The 20,857-nt window shown below is 52.0% G+C and overlaps 1 protein-coding gene across 1 annotated transcript in view; it reads left to right on the forward strand.

Annotated features, from left to right (window-relative positions):
- Nucleotides 1–20,857, forward strand: part of PPP2R2C (protein phosphatase 2 regulatory subunit Bgamma) — a 163,007-nt gene that overhangs the window by 116,335 nt on the left and 25,815 nt on the right. Inside the window, exons 5-6 of the mRNA XM_055589071.1 lie at nucleotides 362–539; nucleotides 18,924–19,088. Coding sequence (XP_055445046.1) covers nucleotides 362–539; nucleotides 18,924–19,088 — 343 coding nt within the window. The remainder of the gene's footprint in view (nucleotides 1–361; nucleotides 540–18,923; nucleotides 19,089–20,857) is intronic.

Below are 20,857 nucleotides of genomic sequence, written 5' to 3' on the forward strand. Positions count from 1 at the left end.
AGGGAACACAAATGTTTGGTGGACAATCTGGCTCTGCAACAGGGTCTTCTTCCCTTTTAGAAATGAGGAAATTGGGGGCAGGAGGGTTTAACCATTCATTCAAAGTCACATAGCAGGCTCAGAACCAGTCCCAGGAGGCAGTGCAAAGGAGGTAGGCATTCCTGCAGGGCTGGCACAATGGACATAGCCACGTGGCACTGCTTACTTCTGATCCACGCAAGATGGACACTCACTGGCCACACTCCCAGCGTTTTGATCACGCGGCCCTGGATGTTTCCTGCCAGCACCCCTCCCCCATCGCCTTCCCCTCCCCCCAACCCCACCCCCGCCCCCAGCTCTGACCGCCCCTCCTCTCCCACAGGTGCCCGTGCTGAAGCCCATGGACCTGATGGTGGAGGTGAGCCCGCGCAGGGTCTTCGCCAATGGCCACACCTACCACATCAACTCCATCTCCGTCAACAGCGACTGCGAGACGTACATGTCCGCGGACGACCTGCGCATCAACCTCTGGCACCTGGCCATCACCGACCGGAGCTTCAGTATCCTTTCCTGCCGCGGCCCCGCCGCCGACTCTGCGGGCTGGGCGCCCCCGGGGTCAGGCATCAGTTGGCCTGCTGTAAGGGGCTGGCTCGGAGGGCTGCCGCGTTGTTCCGCCTCTTCAGGGGGGTGCCTCCTGGCTCACAGTGTAAGCGAGGCCCAGGTTTGGGATCATGATGAGTTTATTTATGAAAACTTTAAAACTGCAGCTGCTGAGGGTTACCTTTGACCCTTCACCTCCTCCAGGGGTGACCCGCATCGTCTGGGGGCCTCACAGGGGACCAAGAAGGAGATGGAGACCTGGGTAGGCCTCCACAGTGGTGGTGAGCTGAACCACCAGCAGAGTAGGCCTCACATGCCCAGAATAAAGTCCAGTAGAAAAGAGACTGGCTCTCCCTGAACTGTCCCACCAAGCTCCCAGGTGGCACCCCACGGGCTCTGATTGGGCCTCAGGGACACCCCTGAACCCATTACTGTTGGGGATGCAATGCTCTGCTTGGCCAGGCCCCTCCCTGGGCTGGAGGGGTCAGCTCCACCCCAGGATGGTGTCTGAATGTGGGAAGGGGTGGTCTCCTGGGGAAAAACAGGCACTGTTCCAGGAACTGGGGGCCCCTGAGATAGGTGGCACAGACAGAAGTCCACTGCCATGCCTGACCTGCTTCCCAACAGAAAAAGGTGAGGTGCCACACAGGAGCTCCAGGTCTGTGAATGGGGCAGGTGTGGGACTCACAAGACTGTAGCTGACCGTCCTCAGCTCTCTGCGCAGCACTCTACACTTTACAAAGTAGCTTGTCATTCACAACTTCACTTGGTGTTCATGGTGGACATAAAAGCTGCAAAGCAGTGGCAGTGATATCATAGCCCATTTTATACATGAATAAATGCATGCTCAGAAAGATACCTCCCCCCACCCCCCGTCAGGGACAGAGTCCCGTGGCCTGGCCCAGTGCTCTCTGCCCTGCCCTCGGGCTGTGGTGTTGGGACAGTGACTCCCACCTCCTAGAGCCTGGGTTTCCTTATCCTAGGACTAGGGTGGGGACGGTAACCTCTGCCCGATCCATCTTCCTGCACTGTTGTAAGGACTGTGAATGCCAAGGCTCTTTAAAAATTACAAAGCCCTGCAGCTGTGTAAGGGGTTATGTTTCATTTCATTCATTTAACCATCAATTCCTCTTCTGTCCCAGGCCCCATGCTGAGGTCCAGGGACACAAGGGCGAATGAAAGAAACTCAGCTTCTTCCTCAAGGGCACCGCTGGGGGCACACAACTCTGACCGGGGTGGTATCAGAGATGGAAGCCTTGCTTGTAACTCAGGTCTGCACTCTCTTCCTGGGCTACCAGGGAGGACTGAGGAGGGGGCAGGGTTAGGATGCTTCCAGTGGCTTGAGGAGGCTGCTGAAGGTTCCAGGGTGGGTGGGGGTTTGTGGGTGCGCATGATGAAGCAGAAAAGTGGGAGGTCAGGACAGCTGCAGCAGGCCTGGTTGACAGTGTGAGTAGGGGACATCCTCCTGGGGACCACCGTCTCCAAACATTGGTCATTCGCAAACCCCTTTTGCAACTATGACTCTGTCTGTACACGGTGCATTATTTCATTTTCTTTTCTAATTTTTCTCATTTTTATTAATTTTCTTTAAATTAAGTGGCTTTAATTTTACCTAAATCAGTGCATTTGGAAAGGAACATTAATTTTACTACCACAAATGGAAATAAAATGTATCAACACACATAAGTAGGAGGGAGTCATAGAGATAAATGCCATGAAAACAAAACAAGGGGAATAAAATCCATCCTCCACCCTGTCTGGTAGATCTTTCCGTGATGATGGGAATGTTCTCTATTTGCATTTGTAGGATGGTAGCTGCAAGCCACGTGTGCCTGTGGAGTACCTAAAATGTGGCTAGGGTGACTGAGGAGCAGAATTTCTCATTTAATTTAGTTTGAAAGAATTCATGCTGCTGCTGCTGCTAAGTCACTTCAGTTGTGTCCAATCCTTCACAACCCCATGGACTGCAGCCTGCCAGGCTCCTCTGTCCATGGGATTTTCCAGGCAAGAGTACTGGAGTGGGTTGCCATTGCCTTCTCACTTTGAGTTAAATAGTCACATGTGCAGACTTTATAAATGTGTGTTAGACGAGGCTGGTTCTTTGTGTCAGACCTGGGGATGAGGAAGGGATTCAGGTGTTAGAGATATGATTGCACAAATAGATACCTTCTCCCTCATTCAGTAAAAAGACTGGAAAGTAATGGACAGCCTTGCTTGGTGTCTGGATCTGTGTTCTGAAAACTGTCCACCTCCTAACTGCTGTCAGGTGACAAGAAGCTACTGATGTACCCTAAGGAGAGGAATGGGCTTCCCTGGTGGCTCAGATGCTAAAGAGTCCACCTGCAATGCAGGAGACCTGGGTTTGATCCCTGGGTCAGAAAGATCCCCCGGAGAAGGGAATGGCAACCCACTCCAGTATTCTTGCCTGGGAAATCCCATGGACAGAGGAGCCTGGTGGGCTACAGTCCATGGGGTCACAAAGACTTAGACACAACTGAGCGACTAACACTTTCACATCACTTTTCACTTCAAGCAGGGCATTAGTACTGGTCAGCTTGCAGAGGGGTCCCTCAGGCTGTGGGTGTATGTTGTGGATGGACTGGATTCTAGCAGATAATTCTGGAAGCCAGGTAACTGAGTAGACCAGGGAGACATGGACCTGGGTAGGGTAGAGTGTGGCCATGGGCAGGAAGCCGTGAGATAGATGGATAGTTAAAATGATATTTGTAGATATGGGCCTGTATCAGAACTGTCTTTTAGACCAAGGTGGCCACAGGGCATTGGAACAAGTTAGTTGTTATTAAGAAAAAAGGACTGATCCATCCCAGGACCGCAGGCAAATCTGCCAGTCATTACCATCAGCTTCGTGTGCCATATCCACTCAGTGGAGAGCATGCCATTCACTAGTATACTTATTGAGCCCCTACTGTGCGCTAGGCCCTGTGTTGTTGTTGTTCAGCCACTCAGTCGTGTGTGGCTCTTTGCAACCCCATGAATCTGCAGCACACCAGGCTTCCCTGTCCTTCACCAGCTCATGGAGTTTGCTCAAATTTATGTCCACTGAGTCAGTGATGCCATCCAACCACATCATCCTCTATTGTCCCCGTCTCCTCCTGCCCTCAATCTTTCCCAGCATCAGGGTCTTTTCCAATGAGTTGGCTCTTCCCATCAGGTTGGCAAAGTATTGGAACTTTAGCTTCAGCATCAGTCCTTCCAGTGAATATTCAGGGCTGATTTCCTTTCGGATTGATGGTTTGATCTCCTTACAGTCCAAAGGACTCTCAAGAGTCTTCTCCAGCACCACAGTTTGAAAGCATCAATTCTTCAGCACTCAGCCTTCTTTATGGTCCAACTCTCACATCCATACATGAATACTGGAAAAACCGTAGCTTTGACTAGACAGACCGTTGTTGGCAAAGTGATGTCTCTGCTTTTTAATATGCTGTCTAGGTTTGTCATAGCTTTTCTTCCAAGAAGCAAGTGTCTTTTAATTTCCTGGCTGCAGTCACCATCTGCTGTGATTTTGGAGCCCCCAAAAATAAAGGTACAGGCTAGGCTCTGTATCCATTGCTTAAATTTGAGAGATAAAGATCCATATCCTCTTGGAATAGACATATAATTTAATGTTGATAAACCATTAATACAATAAACAAGCAACTATCCAGTACATGAGCAGGTGATAAGTGCTATGAGGAATGAGAGGGACCAGAGAGCATGGCAGTGTGAGTTTTTCTCCAGCCCCGTTTTCTTTCATGTCTGCAGATGCCCAGTGGATGGAGAGGGAGCCAGGGTGGTGGGTTTGCAAAATGAAGATGCAGACGTGGGGCTGATGGTATATGCAAGGGAGTGAAAATAGTGGTTGGTCCCAGAATCTCAGCCAGCGGAGGAGGTGAGGGCTGGAGGGCTGGAGGTGAGGGCATCAGTGGATTGGGGGTTTGCCATGGGCGACCAGAGAGGCTTCTTTGACTGCAGATCCTGCTATGTGACTCTGTTAGACCTGTGTATAGACCCTAATTTTGGGAAAATGAATTGTTAGTTGATCCAAATACACAAGTGTTTTGGCCGGTAAGGGAGTATGAGCATTATAGCATGCTGGTGATGCCAGGGCCGGGCTCACGGCAACCCTTGTCTGTAGGACCTAAATACCAATTAGGCAGACAGAAGGGGCTGAGTGGAATCTCCAGGGCATGTGGTGGCTGTGGAGACATCCCTTGATTAGATCAGCTCATCAGGGACCCAGGTTGCATGAGGCACTCCCCATGGCCTGCTGCTGCTTCGCTACCAGGGTGACAAGACACAGGGACCCAGAGCAGAGAGGCCTGGCACCGTCCCATGGCATCCAGCCTCCCCCTGGCAAGAAAGGTGTCAGAACTGTGGCTTGTAGGTGTGATGACGAGTCTGATAGTAGCTGAGTAATTAGAAAAGGTGTTTCATTTCCAACCTAGGAGGAGGCCAGAAAAGCTGCTGTGACTCCACGCTGAGCTGGGGAATTGCTCTGAATTTTGAAATACCTTTTGAGCGAGTACTTCCTGGTGGACTCGGGACCTGGGGGCTCACATTCCTTTAACTCGTACTCTTCAGTGTCTTGATTTGCTCTGGTGCTGCTGTTCAGTCCCCCAGGCTCCTGGGAGCTTTCTGCTGTGTTTCCATCTCCTTGTGTCCAAACAGTAACACTTTCTAACTAACACACGTGCTAACACACGTGTGTGCCTAACACGTGCTAAGGCACTTCAGTCACATCTGACTGTTTGTGACCCCATGGACTATACCCTGTCAGGCTCCTCTGTCTATAGGATTCTCTAAGCCAGAATACTGGAGGGGGTTGCTATTTCCTCCTCCAGGGGATCTTCCTGACCTTGAGATCGAACCCACATCTCATGTCTCCTGCACTGGGAGTCTGGGTCGTAACATTTTCTACTTGGGTAGAATTGATTTTCAGCAAAGGTTTTAAGACAAAAGGAAATCTTTTTAATAAAGGAGAAAAAGTGGGCATTATTTTGACCAGTAAGAATAGTGATAGAGTGGATTCAGAGGACCTTTCCTCTTATAATTCTAGAATTGGCTGCTCTGAACAGAGGAGGGGAGACTGGTACTTCCTGAGCCTCCGCCGTGTGCCAGGCACATACAGGGTGCTGTGCCTTCATCTGTCAGCAAGGCCCCAGCCTCCTTGCCCTCTTTCACCCACAACATGGGAAGAAACGCCAAGCCCTTTCCATTCTCCCCCGATGGCTCTGGAATCCTGCTCTCCTCACCCTGACCAAGGCTCAGCTCAGGCTGCACCATTCCTTTCTGGACCGTTGCCTGAATTCCACCTTGCCCGCTTTGCCCAGCAGTCAGCCCTCCACAGAAGCTGCGAGAATGGTTCATCACCATCTCTGGTCTGACCACATCAGTCCTCTTGGTAAAGCTCTCAGTGGCAAAGCCATCTTGTGGTAAAGCCATCAGCTTCTGGAGAATGTCCAAATCCCTCCACAGTACGCTGCAGCTCTTGGTTACCCTCACCCGCCCCCCACCCCTCACTCACCTCCCCTGGGTCTCGTGTATCAGGCTTCCCCACACCTTCCGGTCATTGGATTTCCCCTCATGCTGGTGAATGAGGGTGGTGCTGTCTTCCCTGCATCATCCTTTCTCCTTCCAGTCACCTGGTTGGCTCCTGTTTGCACACAAGCATCACTCACAGCCCCCTTTGCCTGGTCACTTCTCCTCTGTCCACTCTGGGCCCCTCTCAGGCTGCTCTGAGCCCCTCTGGGCCCACATTCCCGGGTCACACTGGGATTTTGTCATCTGTTAGTAGGAACATCTCGTCAGTTTTCTGATGAAACTGCTGTGATGAGGAACCCGGGCTGAGGCCTCTCTGTGTCCCCACACATAATGGAGGGCCTGGCACATGGTAGGGGCTTATGAATGGTTGCAGGTGGTGATTTTGGAGGAAGTTCCCAGTTTCCACAGTTCACAGGTCTTCAGATGTAGATGCCTCCTTGTAAGTCTGGGCTCCAGCATGAGGGCTCTGGGACCCCAGACACTAAAGAGAAGCAGCTGGGCTCTGGGGTCTGGCAGAATTGGGCTCAGATTCGTTGCCTTATCTCCTTTGCCATCAATTTCAGTTATTGCAAAATGGGCCAATTTTCTTATCATGTGGATATTTGTAAGGAATAAAGGGATCATTCGCATAAAGGGGTGTGGCAGTTGGCTGGCGTTAAAGCCCCCTTAGACCACTCCTTATGCTCCTCAAATACTTAAGGCTGCTTTTCATAAAATCCCTGCATCTTCTGGAATAGTTGAAGCCCCTTTTCCCCAGTGCCATCACCACATCTGTTTAAACAACCTCTCATGTCCTTTAATACCAACACTTTGAATCTCTGAGGCAGTGCTGGGTGATTTTTCTTGAGTCTGAAACATCTTAGAGGTAACAGATTGCACAGGAGGCCTCAGCTGACGGACCCCAGCTTTATTTTTAGCACCTGGAGACTTGTATAGATGGTTCAATTGATTTTTCTCCCCCCTGAGCGATCTCTCATAGTGGAAGCTGGCACCACACCAAGCCACAGCCTGGAACAAATTTCTAATTCTCATGTATGGAGCAGGTGCTGAAGCTCAGCTGGATGGTGAAGCAAATCCAAATTCTTAGTCAGCACCCAGCCACCTGTGGGCTGGGCTTGTTCTCTGCACAGAGAGCCAGAGAGGGGACCAACCAAGGCTCCTCCCCATGCTGAAACCCTAAAGCCTGGGGTTCAACCCTGCCTTCAACACTCCCTTGCCCAGTGACTCTGCCTGTCACTCAGGCTTTCTGAGCCTCGCTTTTCTCTTCCATTTGATAGGGTGTGCCTCCTGTGCTGGGGGCTGTGATAGCAGAATGGCTGGTGAATATAGAGCCTGATGTGCTGTAGGCAGGATCCACATAGACCCATGACCACTGTTAAGAACCTTACAGGCTGCCTCTTCTCACCCTGCCACAGAAAAGGAAAGTGGGGTGTGTCTACACACAAATGCCCCGAGTCTGAATCCCCTAGGTCGGCTTTCCACACAGAAAACACACTGTTAAACTGTTATCAGCACCACTGCTTTGGCGGCTCAGGTTTGTCAGTTTCCATTCCAGGGGATGGAGCGTGCACGCTGTCCATGGTGCTGACTCCATAGGATCAGTGCTGCCTCCCATCATCACCGTCATCACCCTCATCACCCCGCACACCACCTTCACCTCTTACTAAGGACTTATTCTGTGCCAGGCAGTGCTCAATCACTGTGCACATATTCACCTACTTAATTCTCCCACATCACTGTAGAGCAGGCATGATTAACATCCCCCCTTTACAGGGGAGGTAATTGCCATGGACAGAGGAGGGCTACAGTCCATGGGGTTGCAGAGTCAGACATGACTTAGCCACTAAACAAGAACAACTAAGCCACAAAAAGGTTAGGCAATCTACCCAGAGTCACCCAGCTGGCAAGTGGGTGGGATTCAGACTTGGGGCATCTGAACACAGAACTGTGCACATCACCATCATGCCACACTGCTTCTCGGTCATGATATTAACAGTCCCCGTGACAGCCATGTTATTGCACATTTTTCTTGCAGGCACTGAGCTGAGCGCACTGCACTTGCTACCCTTAATCCTCATGGCAGCTTGTGTATGTGGTGCTGTCATTCCATTATGCAGCTGTGGAGATGAGTTCTGAGAAGTGAGGGCACTTGCCTGTGGCTCCTCCTGGCCCTGGTCACTCAGATTGCCTTTCCATTTCCATCCATGCAGTAGTTTCAGGCTCTCATTTTAGATCCTAAGGTGCTTTTCACACTGTTGCACACTCACACTGTTGCAGGACAGAGTGGAGATTAATTCATTACATAGGTGACCAGATGCATAGGCTTTGGCAGCTGTAAGATGTTTCTAACATTTCCTCTGGGTGGTGGGACATACAACTCTATCATGCTTCCTGTCCCTTCCTGAAAGGCCTCCATGGCACTTGTGTAACACACTCCTGATTAACCTCCACTTTGACCCCAGGCTAGAACCCTGTCACCCACCCTCTCTGTCTCCCTCTTAGGGCTCAAGCAACCTGCCCTCTCTCAACTCCTCACCCTTATACTTCCTCCTCACCTGGAACACTTCTTCCAGCCCAACCCTCTGCCTGGATAACTCTTACTCACACTCTGGCCTCAGCTGAATGCCTTTGCCTCAGAGGACCCTTCCCTGACTCTCCAGACCAGCTCAGGGCATAGTTACAAATCTCATCACAGGTGTCCTTTATGTGTCTCCTGGAGCATCCATCATGGGGCTAGTATCTGATTTCACTGCTGGGCTAGGAGCCCTGAAAAGTCAAGACAGGATCTAGTTTGCCCCTTCTCAATGCCATGGAAGGGAGCCACCTAGGTGTGCATCCCAGCTGTGCCCACCTTGGGTTTCCCCTCCCAACCCCGAGTTGGATGCAAACCCAGGCATGTAATCCAGCACAAACCCTCACTGTCCATCTAGGGTGCAACGAACATTATACCATTTGCAACCTGCTTAATTTCATGTCTGTTTCAGAAGAAGAGAACGCCACTGATCCTAACTACCTTTAATTGTTGCTCAAAGTACCAGCCATGTGCTAGGTCCTTATCTCCTTGATGAAGGAGATGTCATCTCCTTAAACTCTTCACTACAGCCGTGCAAAGCAGATGGTATCCACTCATTCTACAGAGTTTTGCAAACAAGCAGGTCACAGAGAGGCTGAGAAGTTTTCCAGAGGTCACACAGCTGTTATTTGATGGGGCCTGGTCCGTCCAGCCCTGGTTTTTGTGACTCAGAAGTCAGAGCTTTCTTGCCTGTCTAAGCATTTGGGAATCACATAAGCTGGCCCATGGTAGAGGTGCACAAACTACTCATCACAAAGAGAAAACACTCCAGGGTTTCAGTGAGCTTGTGCAGTGAGCAGTTACTCAGAATGGCTCCTCTTTCATGGACGTGCATGGCCCCAGCATTTTCTCAGAGTGAGATTGCTCCATCATAGTTCATAAGATTCTGAGCAGAGAAGAGAAGGAGGCTGTTATGGGCTGAATTTTGTCCCCCCGCCAAAAAAAAAAAAGCTGTATATTGAAGCTCTATCCCCCAGTGCCTCAGGATATGACTGTATCTGGAAATGGGTCTTTAAAGATGTGATTAAGGCAAAATGAGGTCACTAGGGTGGGTCCCAATCCAGTGTGACTGGTGTATTTATAATAGGAGGAGCCTGGCACACAGACACACCCAGAGGGGATGATCACGTGGACACAGGGAGAAGACAGCCATCTGCAAGCCCAGGACAGAGGCCTCAGAAGCAACCAACCCTGCCAACACCTTAATCTTGGACTTCCAGCCTCCACACCATGAGAGAATAATTTTCTATTGTTTAAGTCACCCAATTGTACCATTTCACTATGGCGACCCGAGCAAACTGATACAGAGACACAGGTCACCAGGAACCTCCTATAGAATCTCGCTCGGTTAGTGGAGTGCCCATACCTCATGCTTGTAGCCAGGTCATCTTTTGGAGAAAATTTGCTGAAAAAAAGCAGCTTTGCTGGCCATGCCCCAGTGAAACTGCCTCCACATGCAGGAGGCCTTCCAGGCCCCTCCATACCAGCATCCTTGGGGAGCGTGTGTGGGAGGTCTTTTGTGGTGTGACCTTTCGCAGAGCTGCCTCCATCCTTACTCCTGCTTGGTCACCATGGTAACAGCCTCCCCTTCCTAAGAGCGTGCTCCTACAAGGACATCTGGATAAATCACACTTTGCTGTGTTCAGTCAGTGGAGCCCAAAGCTACATCCTTCTTATCATGGAGCCCTTGCCCACTCTCAACATCCAGCTTGCCCAGGATGCAGCCGGTCCAGCAAGCCCCAACAGCAGGGTCTTTGGGGGTGCTGACCCCATGGGAGAAGTCCATGGTATGTGGAGGTACAATCACTTTGGAACAGAGCGGACAGTGGGAGCAACAGTTAAGAAGGCTGGAAGTTAGGAAGCCAAGATTCATCCTTGCTCTGCTTCTGCCTCTGGCCCTGGGCCGGTCACCTCCCTGTCCTTGCTTCCCTCTCCTCCTTCATGGGATTGGAGGGTGGGTGGTCCCTTTCTTCAGGGATGCCCAGGTGCCTGGCCTGCAGGGGGCTGCCCTCACCAACTCTCCAAGTGTCTGATAGTGTCTCCAGGCTTAGTTGCTTGCTGTATCTTCAGAGTCACTTGTCACAGCATAGCCACTCAAGCCCGTCCCGACATTAGTTGCTACTTGTGTGATTCCTGGGTGTCCATGGAGTGCTTTCCATACCCGTTTCTCATTGGAGCTCCTCCCTGGAACTAACCCATGACATTTATTCATTTCATGTGCTGGACTCATTTTATGGTGAGCGGAGATCTGCCCGGGGAATGATCACACAGCACTTGTGCCTGTGATCCTGGGTCGGGGAAGGGAGACTGGGGTTCAGAGAGCTGCAGCTCAGAGAAGCGAGGGCCACGGAAGTGCAGCCACCTTCTCTCCCATGTTTCAGGGCCCTCCAAGTGAGATCCCACACAGTGGTGTGGCTTCAGACCAATGATCAGCCAAGGTGCCAGGTGCCTGTGTCCAGCCGCGGGTTTCAGGGCATCAGGAGATGCCCTTGGCAGCAGGAGATGAAGGCGTTTCTATAAAAATCCCCTCAAACTTGATGACTCTGCAGAAGACCCACCTGAATTACATTCCTGTGTCCTTGGCAAGAAGAACCACAGACTTCACTCTGGGATGGAATAAACCCTTGTTTCTGAGCTTTACTGACCTCCAGGCATTTTACAGACTGGTAGTAAAGGGAGGCTTCTGTTACAACAGCAAGATTGCAACTCCTCTTCTAAACCCCAGGGTCAGCAAAGAGTAGCCCAGCAAGGAGAGGTGGGTGCAAGAATTGTATAAAGCTTGATGGGAACACTGCCACGCCCATTCATTTACATATTATCTGTGGCTGTTTTTGCATCACAGAAGCAGAGTTGGGTAGCAGGAGGAGATCTTGTGGCCTGCTGAGCCTGAAATATTTCCTTTCTGGCCCTTTACAGAAATTGTCTGCTGACTGTGGTGTGGAGGGTTGACTTGTGCTTGTTCACACAAGCACCGAAGGAAAAGGGGCTGGAGCCAGGCAGCTGCTAGAAGCAGTGCCAACTTCCCAGGCCCCCTCCTGCCCACCCGCCCACACTCCCAAGGCTGGGCCTTTCCTCTTCTGCTCCTGGAGCCTCCGCCCACACTTGTCCAGAGAAGCTGAGTGACTGGCCCAAGGGAGTCTCCACATGGATTAAAGGCAGATTTGAGCGTGGAATCCAGGCTCCCTGGCAGCCAGTTCCACACTTGCCTGCAGTGTTAGGGCATGTTCCTTCTTACTAGTTCACTTACAAAGCACTTCTCCACACCAGGCCCTGTCCTCAGCACGTCATCACATGCATCATCTTAATTATAGGAGGTGGACTGAGGATTTACAAGGAGAGACAATGATTTATCATAAGAAATCTTGTAACTGAATAATTGGCTTCCGTGGTGGCTCAGTGGTAAAGAATCCACCTGCCAATGCAGGAGACGCGGGTTCAATCCCTGAGTCAGGAAGATCCCCTGGAGTAGGAAATGGCAACCCACTCCAGTATTCTCGCCTGGAAAATTCCATGCACAGAGGAGCCTGGCAGACTACAGTCCATGGGACCACAGAGAGTCGGACATGACTGAATGACTAAGCACACACACTACCCTAGGAGGTAAGGTGTGGTGGTGATGGTTTAGGGGTTTCCCTGGTGGCCCAGTCAATAAAGAATCTGCCTGCAATGCAGAAGGGTCAATCCCTAGGTCGGGAAGATCCCCTGAAGAAGGAAATGGCAACCCACTCCAGTCTTCTTGCCTGGGGCATCCCATGGACAGAAGACAGGGGTAAGGTATACCATTGTCATTTGAACTTGGGGAAACTGAAGCACAGAGAGGTCTAGAAACTTGCACACACAGCTAGCAAGCAGAGAGAGCCTGGACTCAGCCCTGGGTTGTCAGGTTGTTCTCACCCCATTCTTCTCTGTCTCCCAAGTCACAGCATATTGCATATTGTAGATGCTGGAGCTCAATTCTGCTGCTGTCCCCAGCTGGCCCCCTTCTGCCTGGCCCCGAGCAAGCAGCTTCTCCTTGCTGAGCCCCTGTTAATTCATCTACAGGAGGGAGCATCTCACCCACAGGTGGAGACGATACAACAGACACAGATGTGATGCCATCTGCTCGGAGCCAGGCCATAGGGCATCTCAGGTGGGCACGGGTACCAAGGTGGTATAAACTGAAGTCTGGGGTACAAATGATTTTGCGTGCACTTGGATGAGTAAAAATGGTCAGTCAGTGTTTGCAGCCTGAAAAGAAGGCCTTCTCTGGTGGCTGGGGGCAGGAGGAGAAGGGCACCTATGGAGCAGGGCAGTGAGGGGGGCAACCCAACCCCATTTTAGGAGGTTCACTCTGGCTGAGGTTGGAGGGCTGATCAGGGGCAGGGAGTCCCCCTGAGGCAAAGGCAGCCTGGGCTGAGGGCCAGAGCAGAGGGACCTCCAAATGGAGGAGCCAGGACATGGAGGCAGGCTGGAGGTGATTAAGGAAGGAGTGGAGCAGGGGATTCCAAAGCTGCCCTGATTCCTGGCTCAGCATTTCAGGGCTGGAGCTGCTACAACAGGGACCTGCAGGGAAAGAAGCAGTCTGGAATGGATGTTGAGGAAGATGTCTATGATCCCAGCATGACGCCCATGTCTTTATTTCCCAGCTTCCAGGAAGCAACCTGGGTGTCTGAGTTTCCTATGGATGGCATAACTTTTCACACGCCATTTGGTTCAAAACAATAAAAATCTATTGGCTCACAGTTCCATAGGTCTGAAGTTTGCAAAATTAAGGTGTTGTCAGGGCTGTGTTCCTCTGAGGGCTCCTGGGGAGTGTCCTTCCATGCTTCTCCCAGCTCCTGTAGCCCCAGGCATCGCTCCTGCTCTGCCTCTGAGATGGCCTTCTCCTCTGGGTGTGTCTGCTTCTCCTTCTGTGCCTCTTATAAGGAACTTGTGATCAGATTTAGGGCCCACCCAGGTAATCTAGGAAGATCCCCCACCCCGCATTTTGAGATCCTGAACTTGATCACGTGTACAAAACCCCTTTTTCCAAATAAGTTCACATTCACAATCTCTGGGGGTTAGGACATGGATATGTATTGGTGGGGAGGGGAACCATTCAACTTCCTGCACTGGAGAAAATTACCTTCACTCAGCCAAAGGGTGGGGACCAGAACTAGTCTACCTTCTGCCCTTATCCTCTCTGCGTGACCTGCTCCTCTCTCCACCTACCTGTGTCTTGTCAGACACTTCCCTTGTAGGGAAAAATCATTCTTAGCTGCCAAAGTGTGATTGAAAGTGAAACAAAAGCCATCAGACACTTGGAGTACAATTAAATGGAAAAACAGAACATGAATAATTCATCCAGCTTTGCCAGGGGGAGGGGGCTCGTAAATGAGTCTAATTATACATCTTCCCAAGAGAGGTCAGTCCTGCCATGGAAGAAGCTCTGCCTACACCTGGGATTCTTGCAGCTGATTCCAAAATGGGGCTGGGGGCAGCATCTTGGGGGTTAATCCTCAAAAAGAAATGGTGTTCCAGGGTCATACTCAACCCCTCATTTTGCAAATAGGGGAAAACAAGGTTTACAGATGGAAATGATTATTGCATATGGAACTGAACATTCCAGAGAGAGCTAAGACCCAGACACCTGGTCCAAGACCCCCAATTTCCAACCCAACACTGGTCTTGCCAATGTCAAGGCCACTGTGTATGGTCAAGTGTCTCAAAGTCCACAGGCATGTGGCCACTCGGGTGGGAGTCCCAAAGGAGTGTTTGGGGTGTCTGTTTGGGACGTTAATTACAGAGCTATAGAGGCCTCCCCAGGGCTTCCCAGGTGGCACAGTGGTAGAGGATCCACCTGCAGTGCAGGAGACAAAAGAGATGCAGGTTCAGTCCCTGGGTTGGGAAGATCCCCTGGAGGAGGAAAATGGCAAACCTCTCCAGTATTCCTGCCTGGAGAATCCCATGGACAGAGGAGCCTGGTGGGCTACAGTCCATGGGGTCACAGAGTCGGACACGACTGAGTGACTAAGCATACACACAGAGGCTTCTCCCCACCTACTTCCCTAGTCAGGACTCCATCTCCAGGTGCCTGCTCAGTGATGTGACCACACAGATTTAGCAGGGACAGACCTACTCAATCATTCGCCCCTCGCACACCCAATGGCCAGCAAGGAGCTGGACACCCACAGGGAGAGCCTTGTCCTCGAGCAGAGCCAGAGGTGGTGGAGAAGCCGTCCTGAGACCAGCTGATGGTGGACCCAACTGGATGGCCATGCCCTGAAGGATACTGTGCTGTCCGAGGTGGCGGGGGTGGCTGTGGCCCCTAGGATTCAGAGGCACAGGTTGGCTGTGACCGTGTTCTTGTCTTCCTCCACCAGCATCATGTGGAAATGGGTCCTGTGCTTCACATCATCTTTCCCTGGCACCCACTGCATCCAGGCCTTTGTTTGAAACAACAAGCAATTCCCAGAATGATGCATGAGTTGTAAGAGCCGTGCTTCAGGACTGTTGGTGGGACCCAGGCATCAGGGACTCCACCTCTTCAGCTCATATGGCCCCGGTCCGTGTGGGTTCCCCCTCAGTCAGCTCTAGGTAGCACCGGTTCAGGCATATTCACTGTAGAGCCTGCAGACCTGATCAAGCCCTGTGGACTCAAGCCATCATGGCCTTGATCAAAGTTCTAGTGAGTGTCTTCAGAAGGCTGGCCAAAGCTGAACATGGTTGTCATGAGGCTGTCAGAAGGGCTGTTAAGAGAGGTGGGTCATGGGAAACAGAAAGCAGGGAGCAGGGACTCTGTGATCAAGCCAAAGGCCACACTCCTTTGCTTGGCCTTGGCCCCTGTGTGAGTCTGGGGCCAGGATCTGGGAACCTGGGAGAGGAGACTTCAACATACTTCACTGCCTTCCCTCTGGCCACCAGCGTCTACAGCCTCCCAGGTTAGAAAGTGGTTCATAAACTTTCTCCACGAGCCAGAGACTTCAGACATCATATCTCTGCTCCTTCTCTGTTGAGCTCAGTTCTAGAACATCTAGGACATCTGGAAAGGAGAGCGAATTTGGATGCTGATTCAATCAAGGGGGTCAGGTGACCCTGAAGTAACAATCAGAAAATCTCAGAAATGACAGCAGCCCCCTCACGCAACAAGCGCACCGCAGGTCACCTGAGGCTCACAGCACAGCACGTGCTGGCTCTCAGAGCTTCAGCCTGGAAGTGATATGTGTCACTTGTCACTTCTGTCCTCCATTCATTGATGAAAGCAACAAGTCATGATGACCTGAGTCCCCTTGGGTGGGGGGACAGCTCTCCCTGGGATGCTCAGAGGACCACCTGCATGCAAGGCAAGCATCTTCACTTCTCGAGGAGGGTGTAACCCTGGGAAACACGGTGAAACCCGTGTCCCTTGACAACTGACACAACCAGGACTCGAACCCAGCCTGCGTGCCCTGAGGACTGCATTTGTTTCTCCCAGCCCCTCTCTGGCTTTCTGTCCTCAGTCCTGCGGGAGAATCTGCTCCCTGTTTACAGAACATCTGACAGGTGCTGTACTGATGTGCATGACATTTCGTAAACAACAGCACTTTTTCTCCAGACACCACTTGAAGTTCAGTAGGGAGTTAAAGCGGTCGGGAGGAGGCACAGTCCGGTGGAAAGTCGTCAGTGGGTGCTCAGACCCGTAAGGACAGGGCTGCGAGTTGATGTTGATGGAATTCGCATCCTATATGTCTTGGCTCTTTTTCTCTGTGAAACTTTAGTCTCACTTTTTCATGATTTAACCTCTGCTTCTTATTGAACCAGAAACCACAGTTTCCTGGGAAACCAATCCAGGCACTGACAGCATGCCTCCTTTTTTCCCTCTGTTTTGATGTGATTCTAAGTTTCTGGTTAATGGTGTGCTTCTAGCAGGCAAGATTTGAGTGTTTGCACAGAGACCCTCCTTGGTGCCTCTGATTGCAACAGATTCAACCATGTTTTCTGATGTTTTATAAACTCTGTTTACAGAAGTCAGAAAATACCTTTCTTACTCAGAGAGGAAGCAGTCTGGGGCAGGTGGAAGAGGCAGGGCTGACAGCAGATGAATCTCAGAGTTTCAGTTGGTATTTTCCAGATAATAAAAATAATAAGAGCAACTGACAATGTGTCAGGCAGTTGTCAAGGGCTTTGCCTCTTCTCATCTTCACAGCAAATCTATGATGTTAGAACTGTTAGCCCATTTTACAGATGAGGAAACTGAGGCATTGGGAGCTAAGAAACTCACCCAGGATCACACAGCCAGGAGGTGGCAGAGCTGGAATTCTCTGAATCCAGAGCCCACATGCAAAGAAGAGGGAGGAGGGGGCTTTTCAGAGGGCTTTTCAGAAGGGGCTGCAGAGCTCCCACAGGGCTGGGGAGAACAGAGACCAAGGGTTTCACTGTCCGAGAGGAAAGTGCCTTCGGGGCACAGCGACTAATAGATCTGAAGCAGGAAAGATAGAAAGAGGCCTGGGTATGCTAGGCCTTGGATGATACACCCAGGGGTTCCAATTTGCTGTTGTAGGCAATGGGGGATGGACAGGAATCCAGCCTCACCACTTACAGCTGAGTCACCATGGACTGGTTGTTTACCCTCTCTGGGCTCCAGAAGTATCAGCCAAGGATTCTTCCTTTCCAAGCAACAAAATTCTTGGCCCTAAATAGAAAATGCTAGTTTCACTTCCTTACGGCCCTTCACAGGGAAGCAGGGCCAGGCTATCTCCCTGTGAGCCAAACAAAGGCACCCTAGCCCAAGGGTCAGGCGGAGGGGGCCAGACAGGTCTCCCTGAGGCAGGCCATTGTGTATGCCTGTAATAACAAAGCTATGACCAACCTAGACAGCATATTAAAAAGCAGAGACATTACTTCTGACAAAGGTCCGTATAGTCAAAGCTATGGTTTTCCAGTAGTCATGTATGAATGTGAGAGTTGGACCATAAAAAGGCTGACTGCTGAAGAACTGATGCTTTTGAACTGTGGTGTTGGAGAAGACTCTTGAGAGTCCCTTGGACTGCAAGGAAATCCAACCAGTCAATCCTAAAGGAAATCAGTCCTAAATATTCATTGGAAAGACTCATGCTGAAACTTAAGCTCCAATATTTTGACTACCTGATGCGAAGAGCTGACTGGAAAAGACCCTGATGCTGGGAAAGACTGAAGGCAGGAGAAGAAGGGGATGACAGAGGAAGTGATGGTTGGATGGCATCACTGACTCAATGGACATGAGTTTGAGCAAGCTCCAGGAGATGGTGAAGGATAGGGAAGCCTGGCATGCTGCAGTCCAGGGGTCGCAAAGAGTTGGACACGACTGAGCAACTGAACAACAAAACAGAGAATGTATTTATTGGCTCACATATTTAACCATCCAGGGGTCAAGGCTTCAGGTGGATCCTGATCTAGGATTCTAAAGACACTGCAGATCTCTCTTTCCATCCACTCTGTCTTTGGGGCTGTCTGCCCCACCCCCAGGCTCGGTTTCCCCTTGTCACGGCAGCAGACACAATTCCTTCCTCTCCACACCACCCAGCCCTGAAGAGATGACAGAGCTGCATCCAGCATTCCCAGTATTCGAGGCTGGAGTCCTCTACTGGCACATCTGGTGCCTTATGCTCATCCTTCATGGTGACGTGAGTGCGAATGGAAGACGCAGGTCAGAGCTAAAAATCCAGAAGGGCAGAGAACCTCCTCCCCAGAGCAGAGTCTTGATGTTGTGGGCTCAAGGGCCTGGGTCTGGGAGCTGTGGAGGGGAGCCAACTCATAACCCATCCACTCAGATCAGACACAATGCACAGTGTCTGTGATGGGAGACAATGGACAGTGATGGGAGAGAACTGCAGTTCTTCACCTATTGTGTCCATGGTCCTGAACTCAGTAAAGGCTCCTGGCCTTCTGGATTGGCAACTGGAAGAGGAGAGGCAGAGGGGAGACGCCTCACGGATTGCCCTGTGTGGGGGCTGGGCAGCTGATGGGCACCAGCTGGCGAGAAAGTACCAGTCAGGAAGGAGGCAGAGGTCCCGCCTTATGGGGACAGTGGGTGGGCACCCACAAGGGGTGTTGGACAGGCAGGCCTGCAGCCTGGGGACTCTCTGGGATCAGCTGTTTGTCCAGGAGTCTCAGTAAAGGGGAGACAGCTCAGACTCGGGGTAAGCGGATGTGCCCAGGGGAGGTGTCTCGGTTACCCGAGGGTCTCCGAGCAGGGGAAGGCAGAGCCGCGAGGACACCCTCCCTTTGCCACCCCTTCCTTGACCCGGCTGCCCAGACATCGTGGACATCAAACCAGCTAACATGGAGGACCTCACGGAGGTGATCACCGCGTCCGAGTTCCACCCGCATCACTGCAACCTCTTCGTCTACAGCAGCAGCAAGGGCTCCCTACGCCTCTGTGACATGCGTGCGGCCGCCCTGTGTGACAAGCACTCCAAATGTAAGTGCGCATGCCCGCCAGCGCCTCATCGGCCATTGATGTGGGCGGGGCCTCCTGGGTGTGGGTGGGCAGGGCATGGAGGTGTTCTGGGTGGACGGGGCATGGAAGTGTTCTGAATGGGCTGGCGGCGGGGGTGGCGGGGGAGTGGGGTGGACTCAGTGCTTCTTTAGTGCTGTTGGCAGGGGACACCAGCTCCTGCCACCCACTGCCCCCCACCCCGAGTCCCAGCAGAGATGAGGACCAGGGAGTGAGCTGGGCACTGGAAGCCAAAGAGGGACCACACCCAACTGTCAACTCCCCCAGGAAGCCTTCCTTGATCCCCACATTGGGCCAGGTCCCTCTTCTGTACCTCCCAGAACCCCCAAAGCTTTCTGCTCACGACTACACACTGCGCAGAACTTTCTGTGCTGTTCCACCTCCCCCAGCAGGCTGGGTCACCTCATACTGGAACCCCCCACAGAGCAGCCTTGGGTTTGCCACAGAGGTGTTAGAGGATTCAGGGATGGACGAGGTCCAAGGGAACTTCATATGATAACCAACCGCCACAGAATAGCTCACACTGGACACTGAGCCAGGTGCCCAGCCATGCTGTCTACTGGCATTAGCTCATGTCCTTGTCACATGAGCTGTCCCGGAGCCCTGCACAGAAGGTGAAACGGGCTCCAGAGATGGGCCCAAGGTCACTCACACTGAAAAAGTGGCAGGGTGGGACTTGAACCTGAGGCCCTGAGGTACCCTGACAGGTGCGCCTCACCCCTGGTCTGGGCTGCTTGGTGCTGGATTGATCTGGCGGCTGTCCACCAACGCAGTGATCCCCAGAGGCACCGAAGGCAGAGGGTCAGCCCATGACGCCCTCCCTGGATGACCTTGCAGGAGCAGCAGGGGGGGCGGAAGCAGACATGGCCCCAGTCGGGAGGGCGGGGAATCTAGTTCATGTCTGTATCCATCCCAGTGCCTCCAGCAGGATCTGGAAGTGTTGAATGAATGAACAAACGAACAATGGTGACCAGTTGGCCACTGGAGGGCTTTATCAGTGTCTCGGTTAAGGAGGCAGAGGGCTGTTGGGAGGGACAGGGTTGCTGTCTTCCCCCGGGGGCCTGGTTTCCCTGGGCAGCCAGAGAGGACGGTGCTGCCCCAGCTCCCAGGGACTCAGACTAGGGACTCTCTGTAGCCGCCAACTCCTCCTCCCTCCTTGGCTGAGTTCTGTCCCCTCATCTCACCCCGTCACCCTTCTCCAGGTTCATCCACACTGCACACACTCTCCTAGCCTTCCTTACATTCACAGCTGGGTGGGATGTCCACTGTCTGGGTCGGTACTTAGTACTGGAGCCACTGACCCCCATCCACAAGCCCCAGGGCTCCTCTAGCAGAGCTCATGCGTGGTCCTGGGAAAGCCCCCTCCCTGGGCACCAAGCCTTCTGAGGGCTGAGCTGTTGGCACTCAGGGTGGGGAGGGCAGATCTCCCTCTCTGGGTGGAGCCGGGGCCACCAGGACACTCATGTGTCACACGGTGAGCTGCCATGCTCTAGACACTGTCCCTGGGGTGCAGCAGGAACCAATGGACCGACAATAAACTCCTAACTAGGCGATATGATGCTGAGAGGTGGTGAGTGGTATAAACAGCCGCCAGAAAAGCAGAGTGCAGGGAGGGTCATGTCAGCTGCACTGCTAGAGGCAGTTACAGTGGAACAGTATGAGGCGCTGAGGGGGTGCACCATGGAGAATCTTCTAGAAGGACATGGCAGGGGCAAAGGCTTTGAGATGGGAAG

This window comes from Bubalus kerabau, chromosome 7 (assembly GCF_029407905.1).
Source record: "Bubalus kerabau isolate K-KA32 ecotype Philippines breed swamp buffalo chromosome 7, PCC_UOA_SB_1v2, whole genome shotgun sequence".
Taxonomy (NCBI): Eukaryota; Metazoa; Chordata; class Mammalia; order Artiodactyla; family Bovidae; genus Bubalus; species Bubalus kerabau.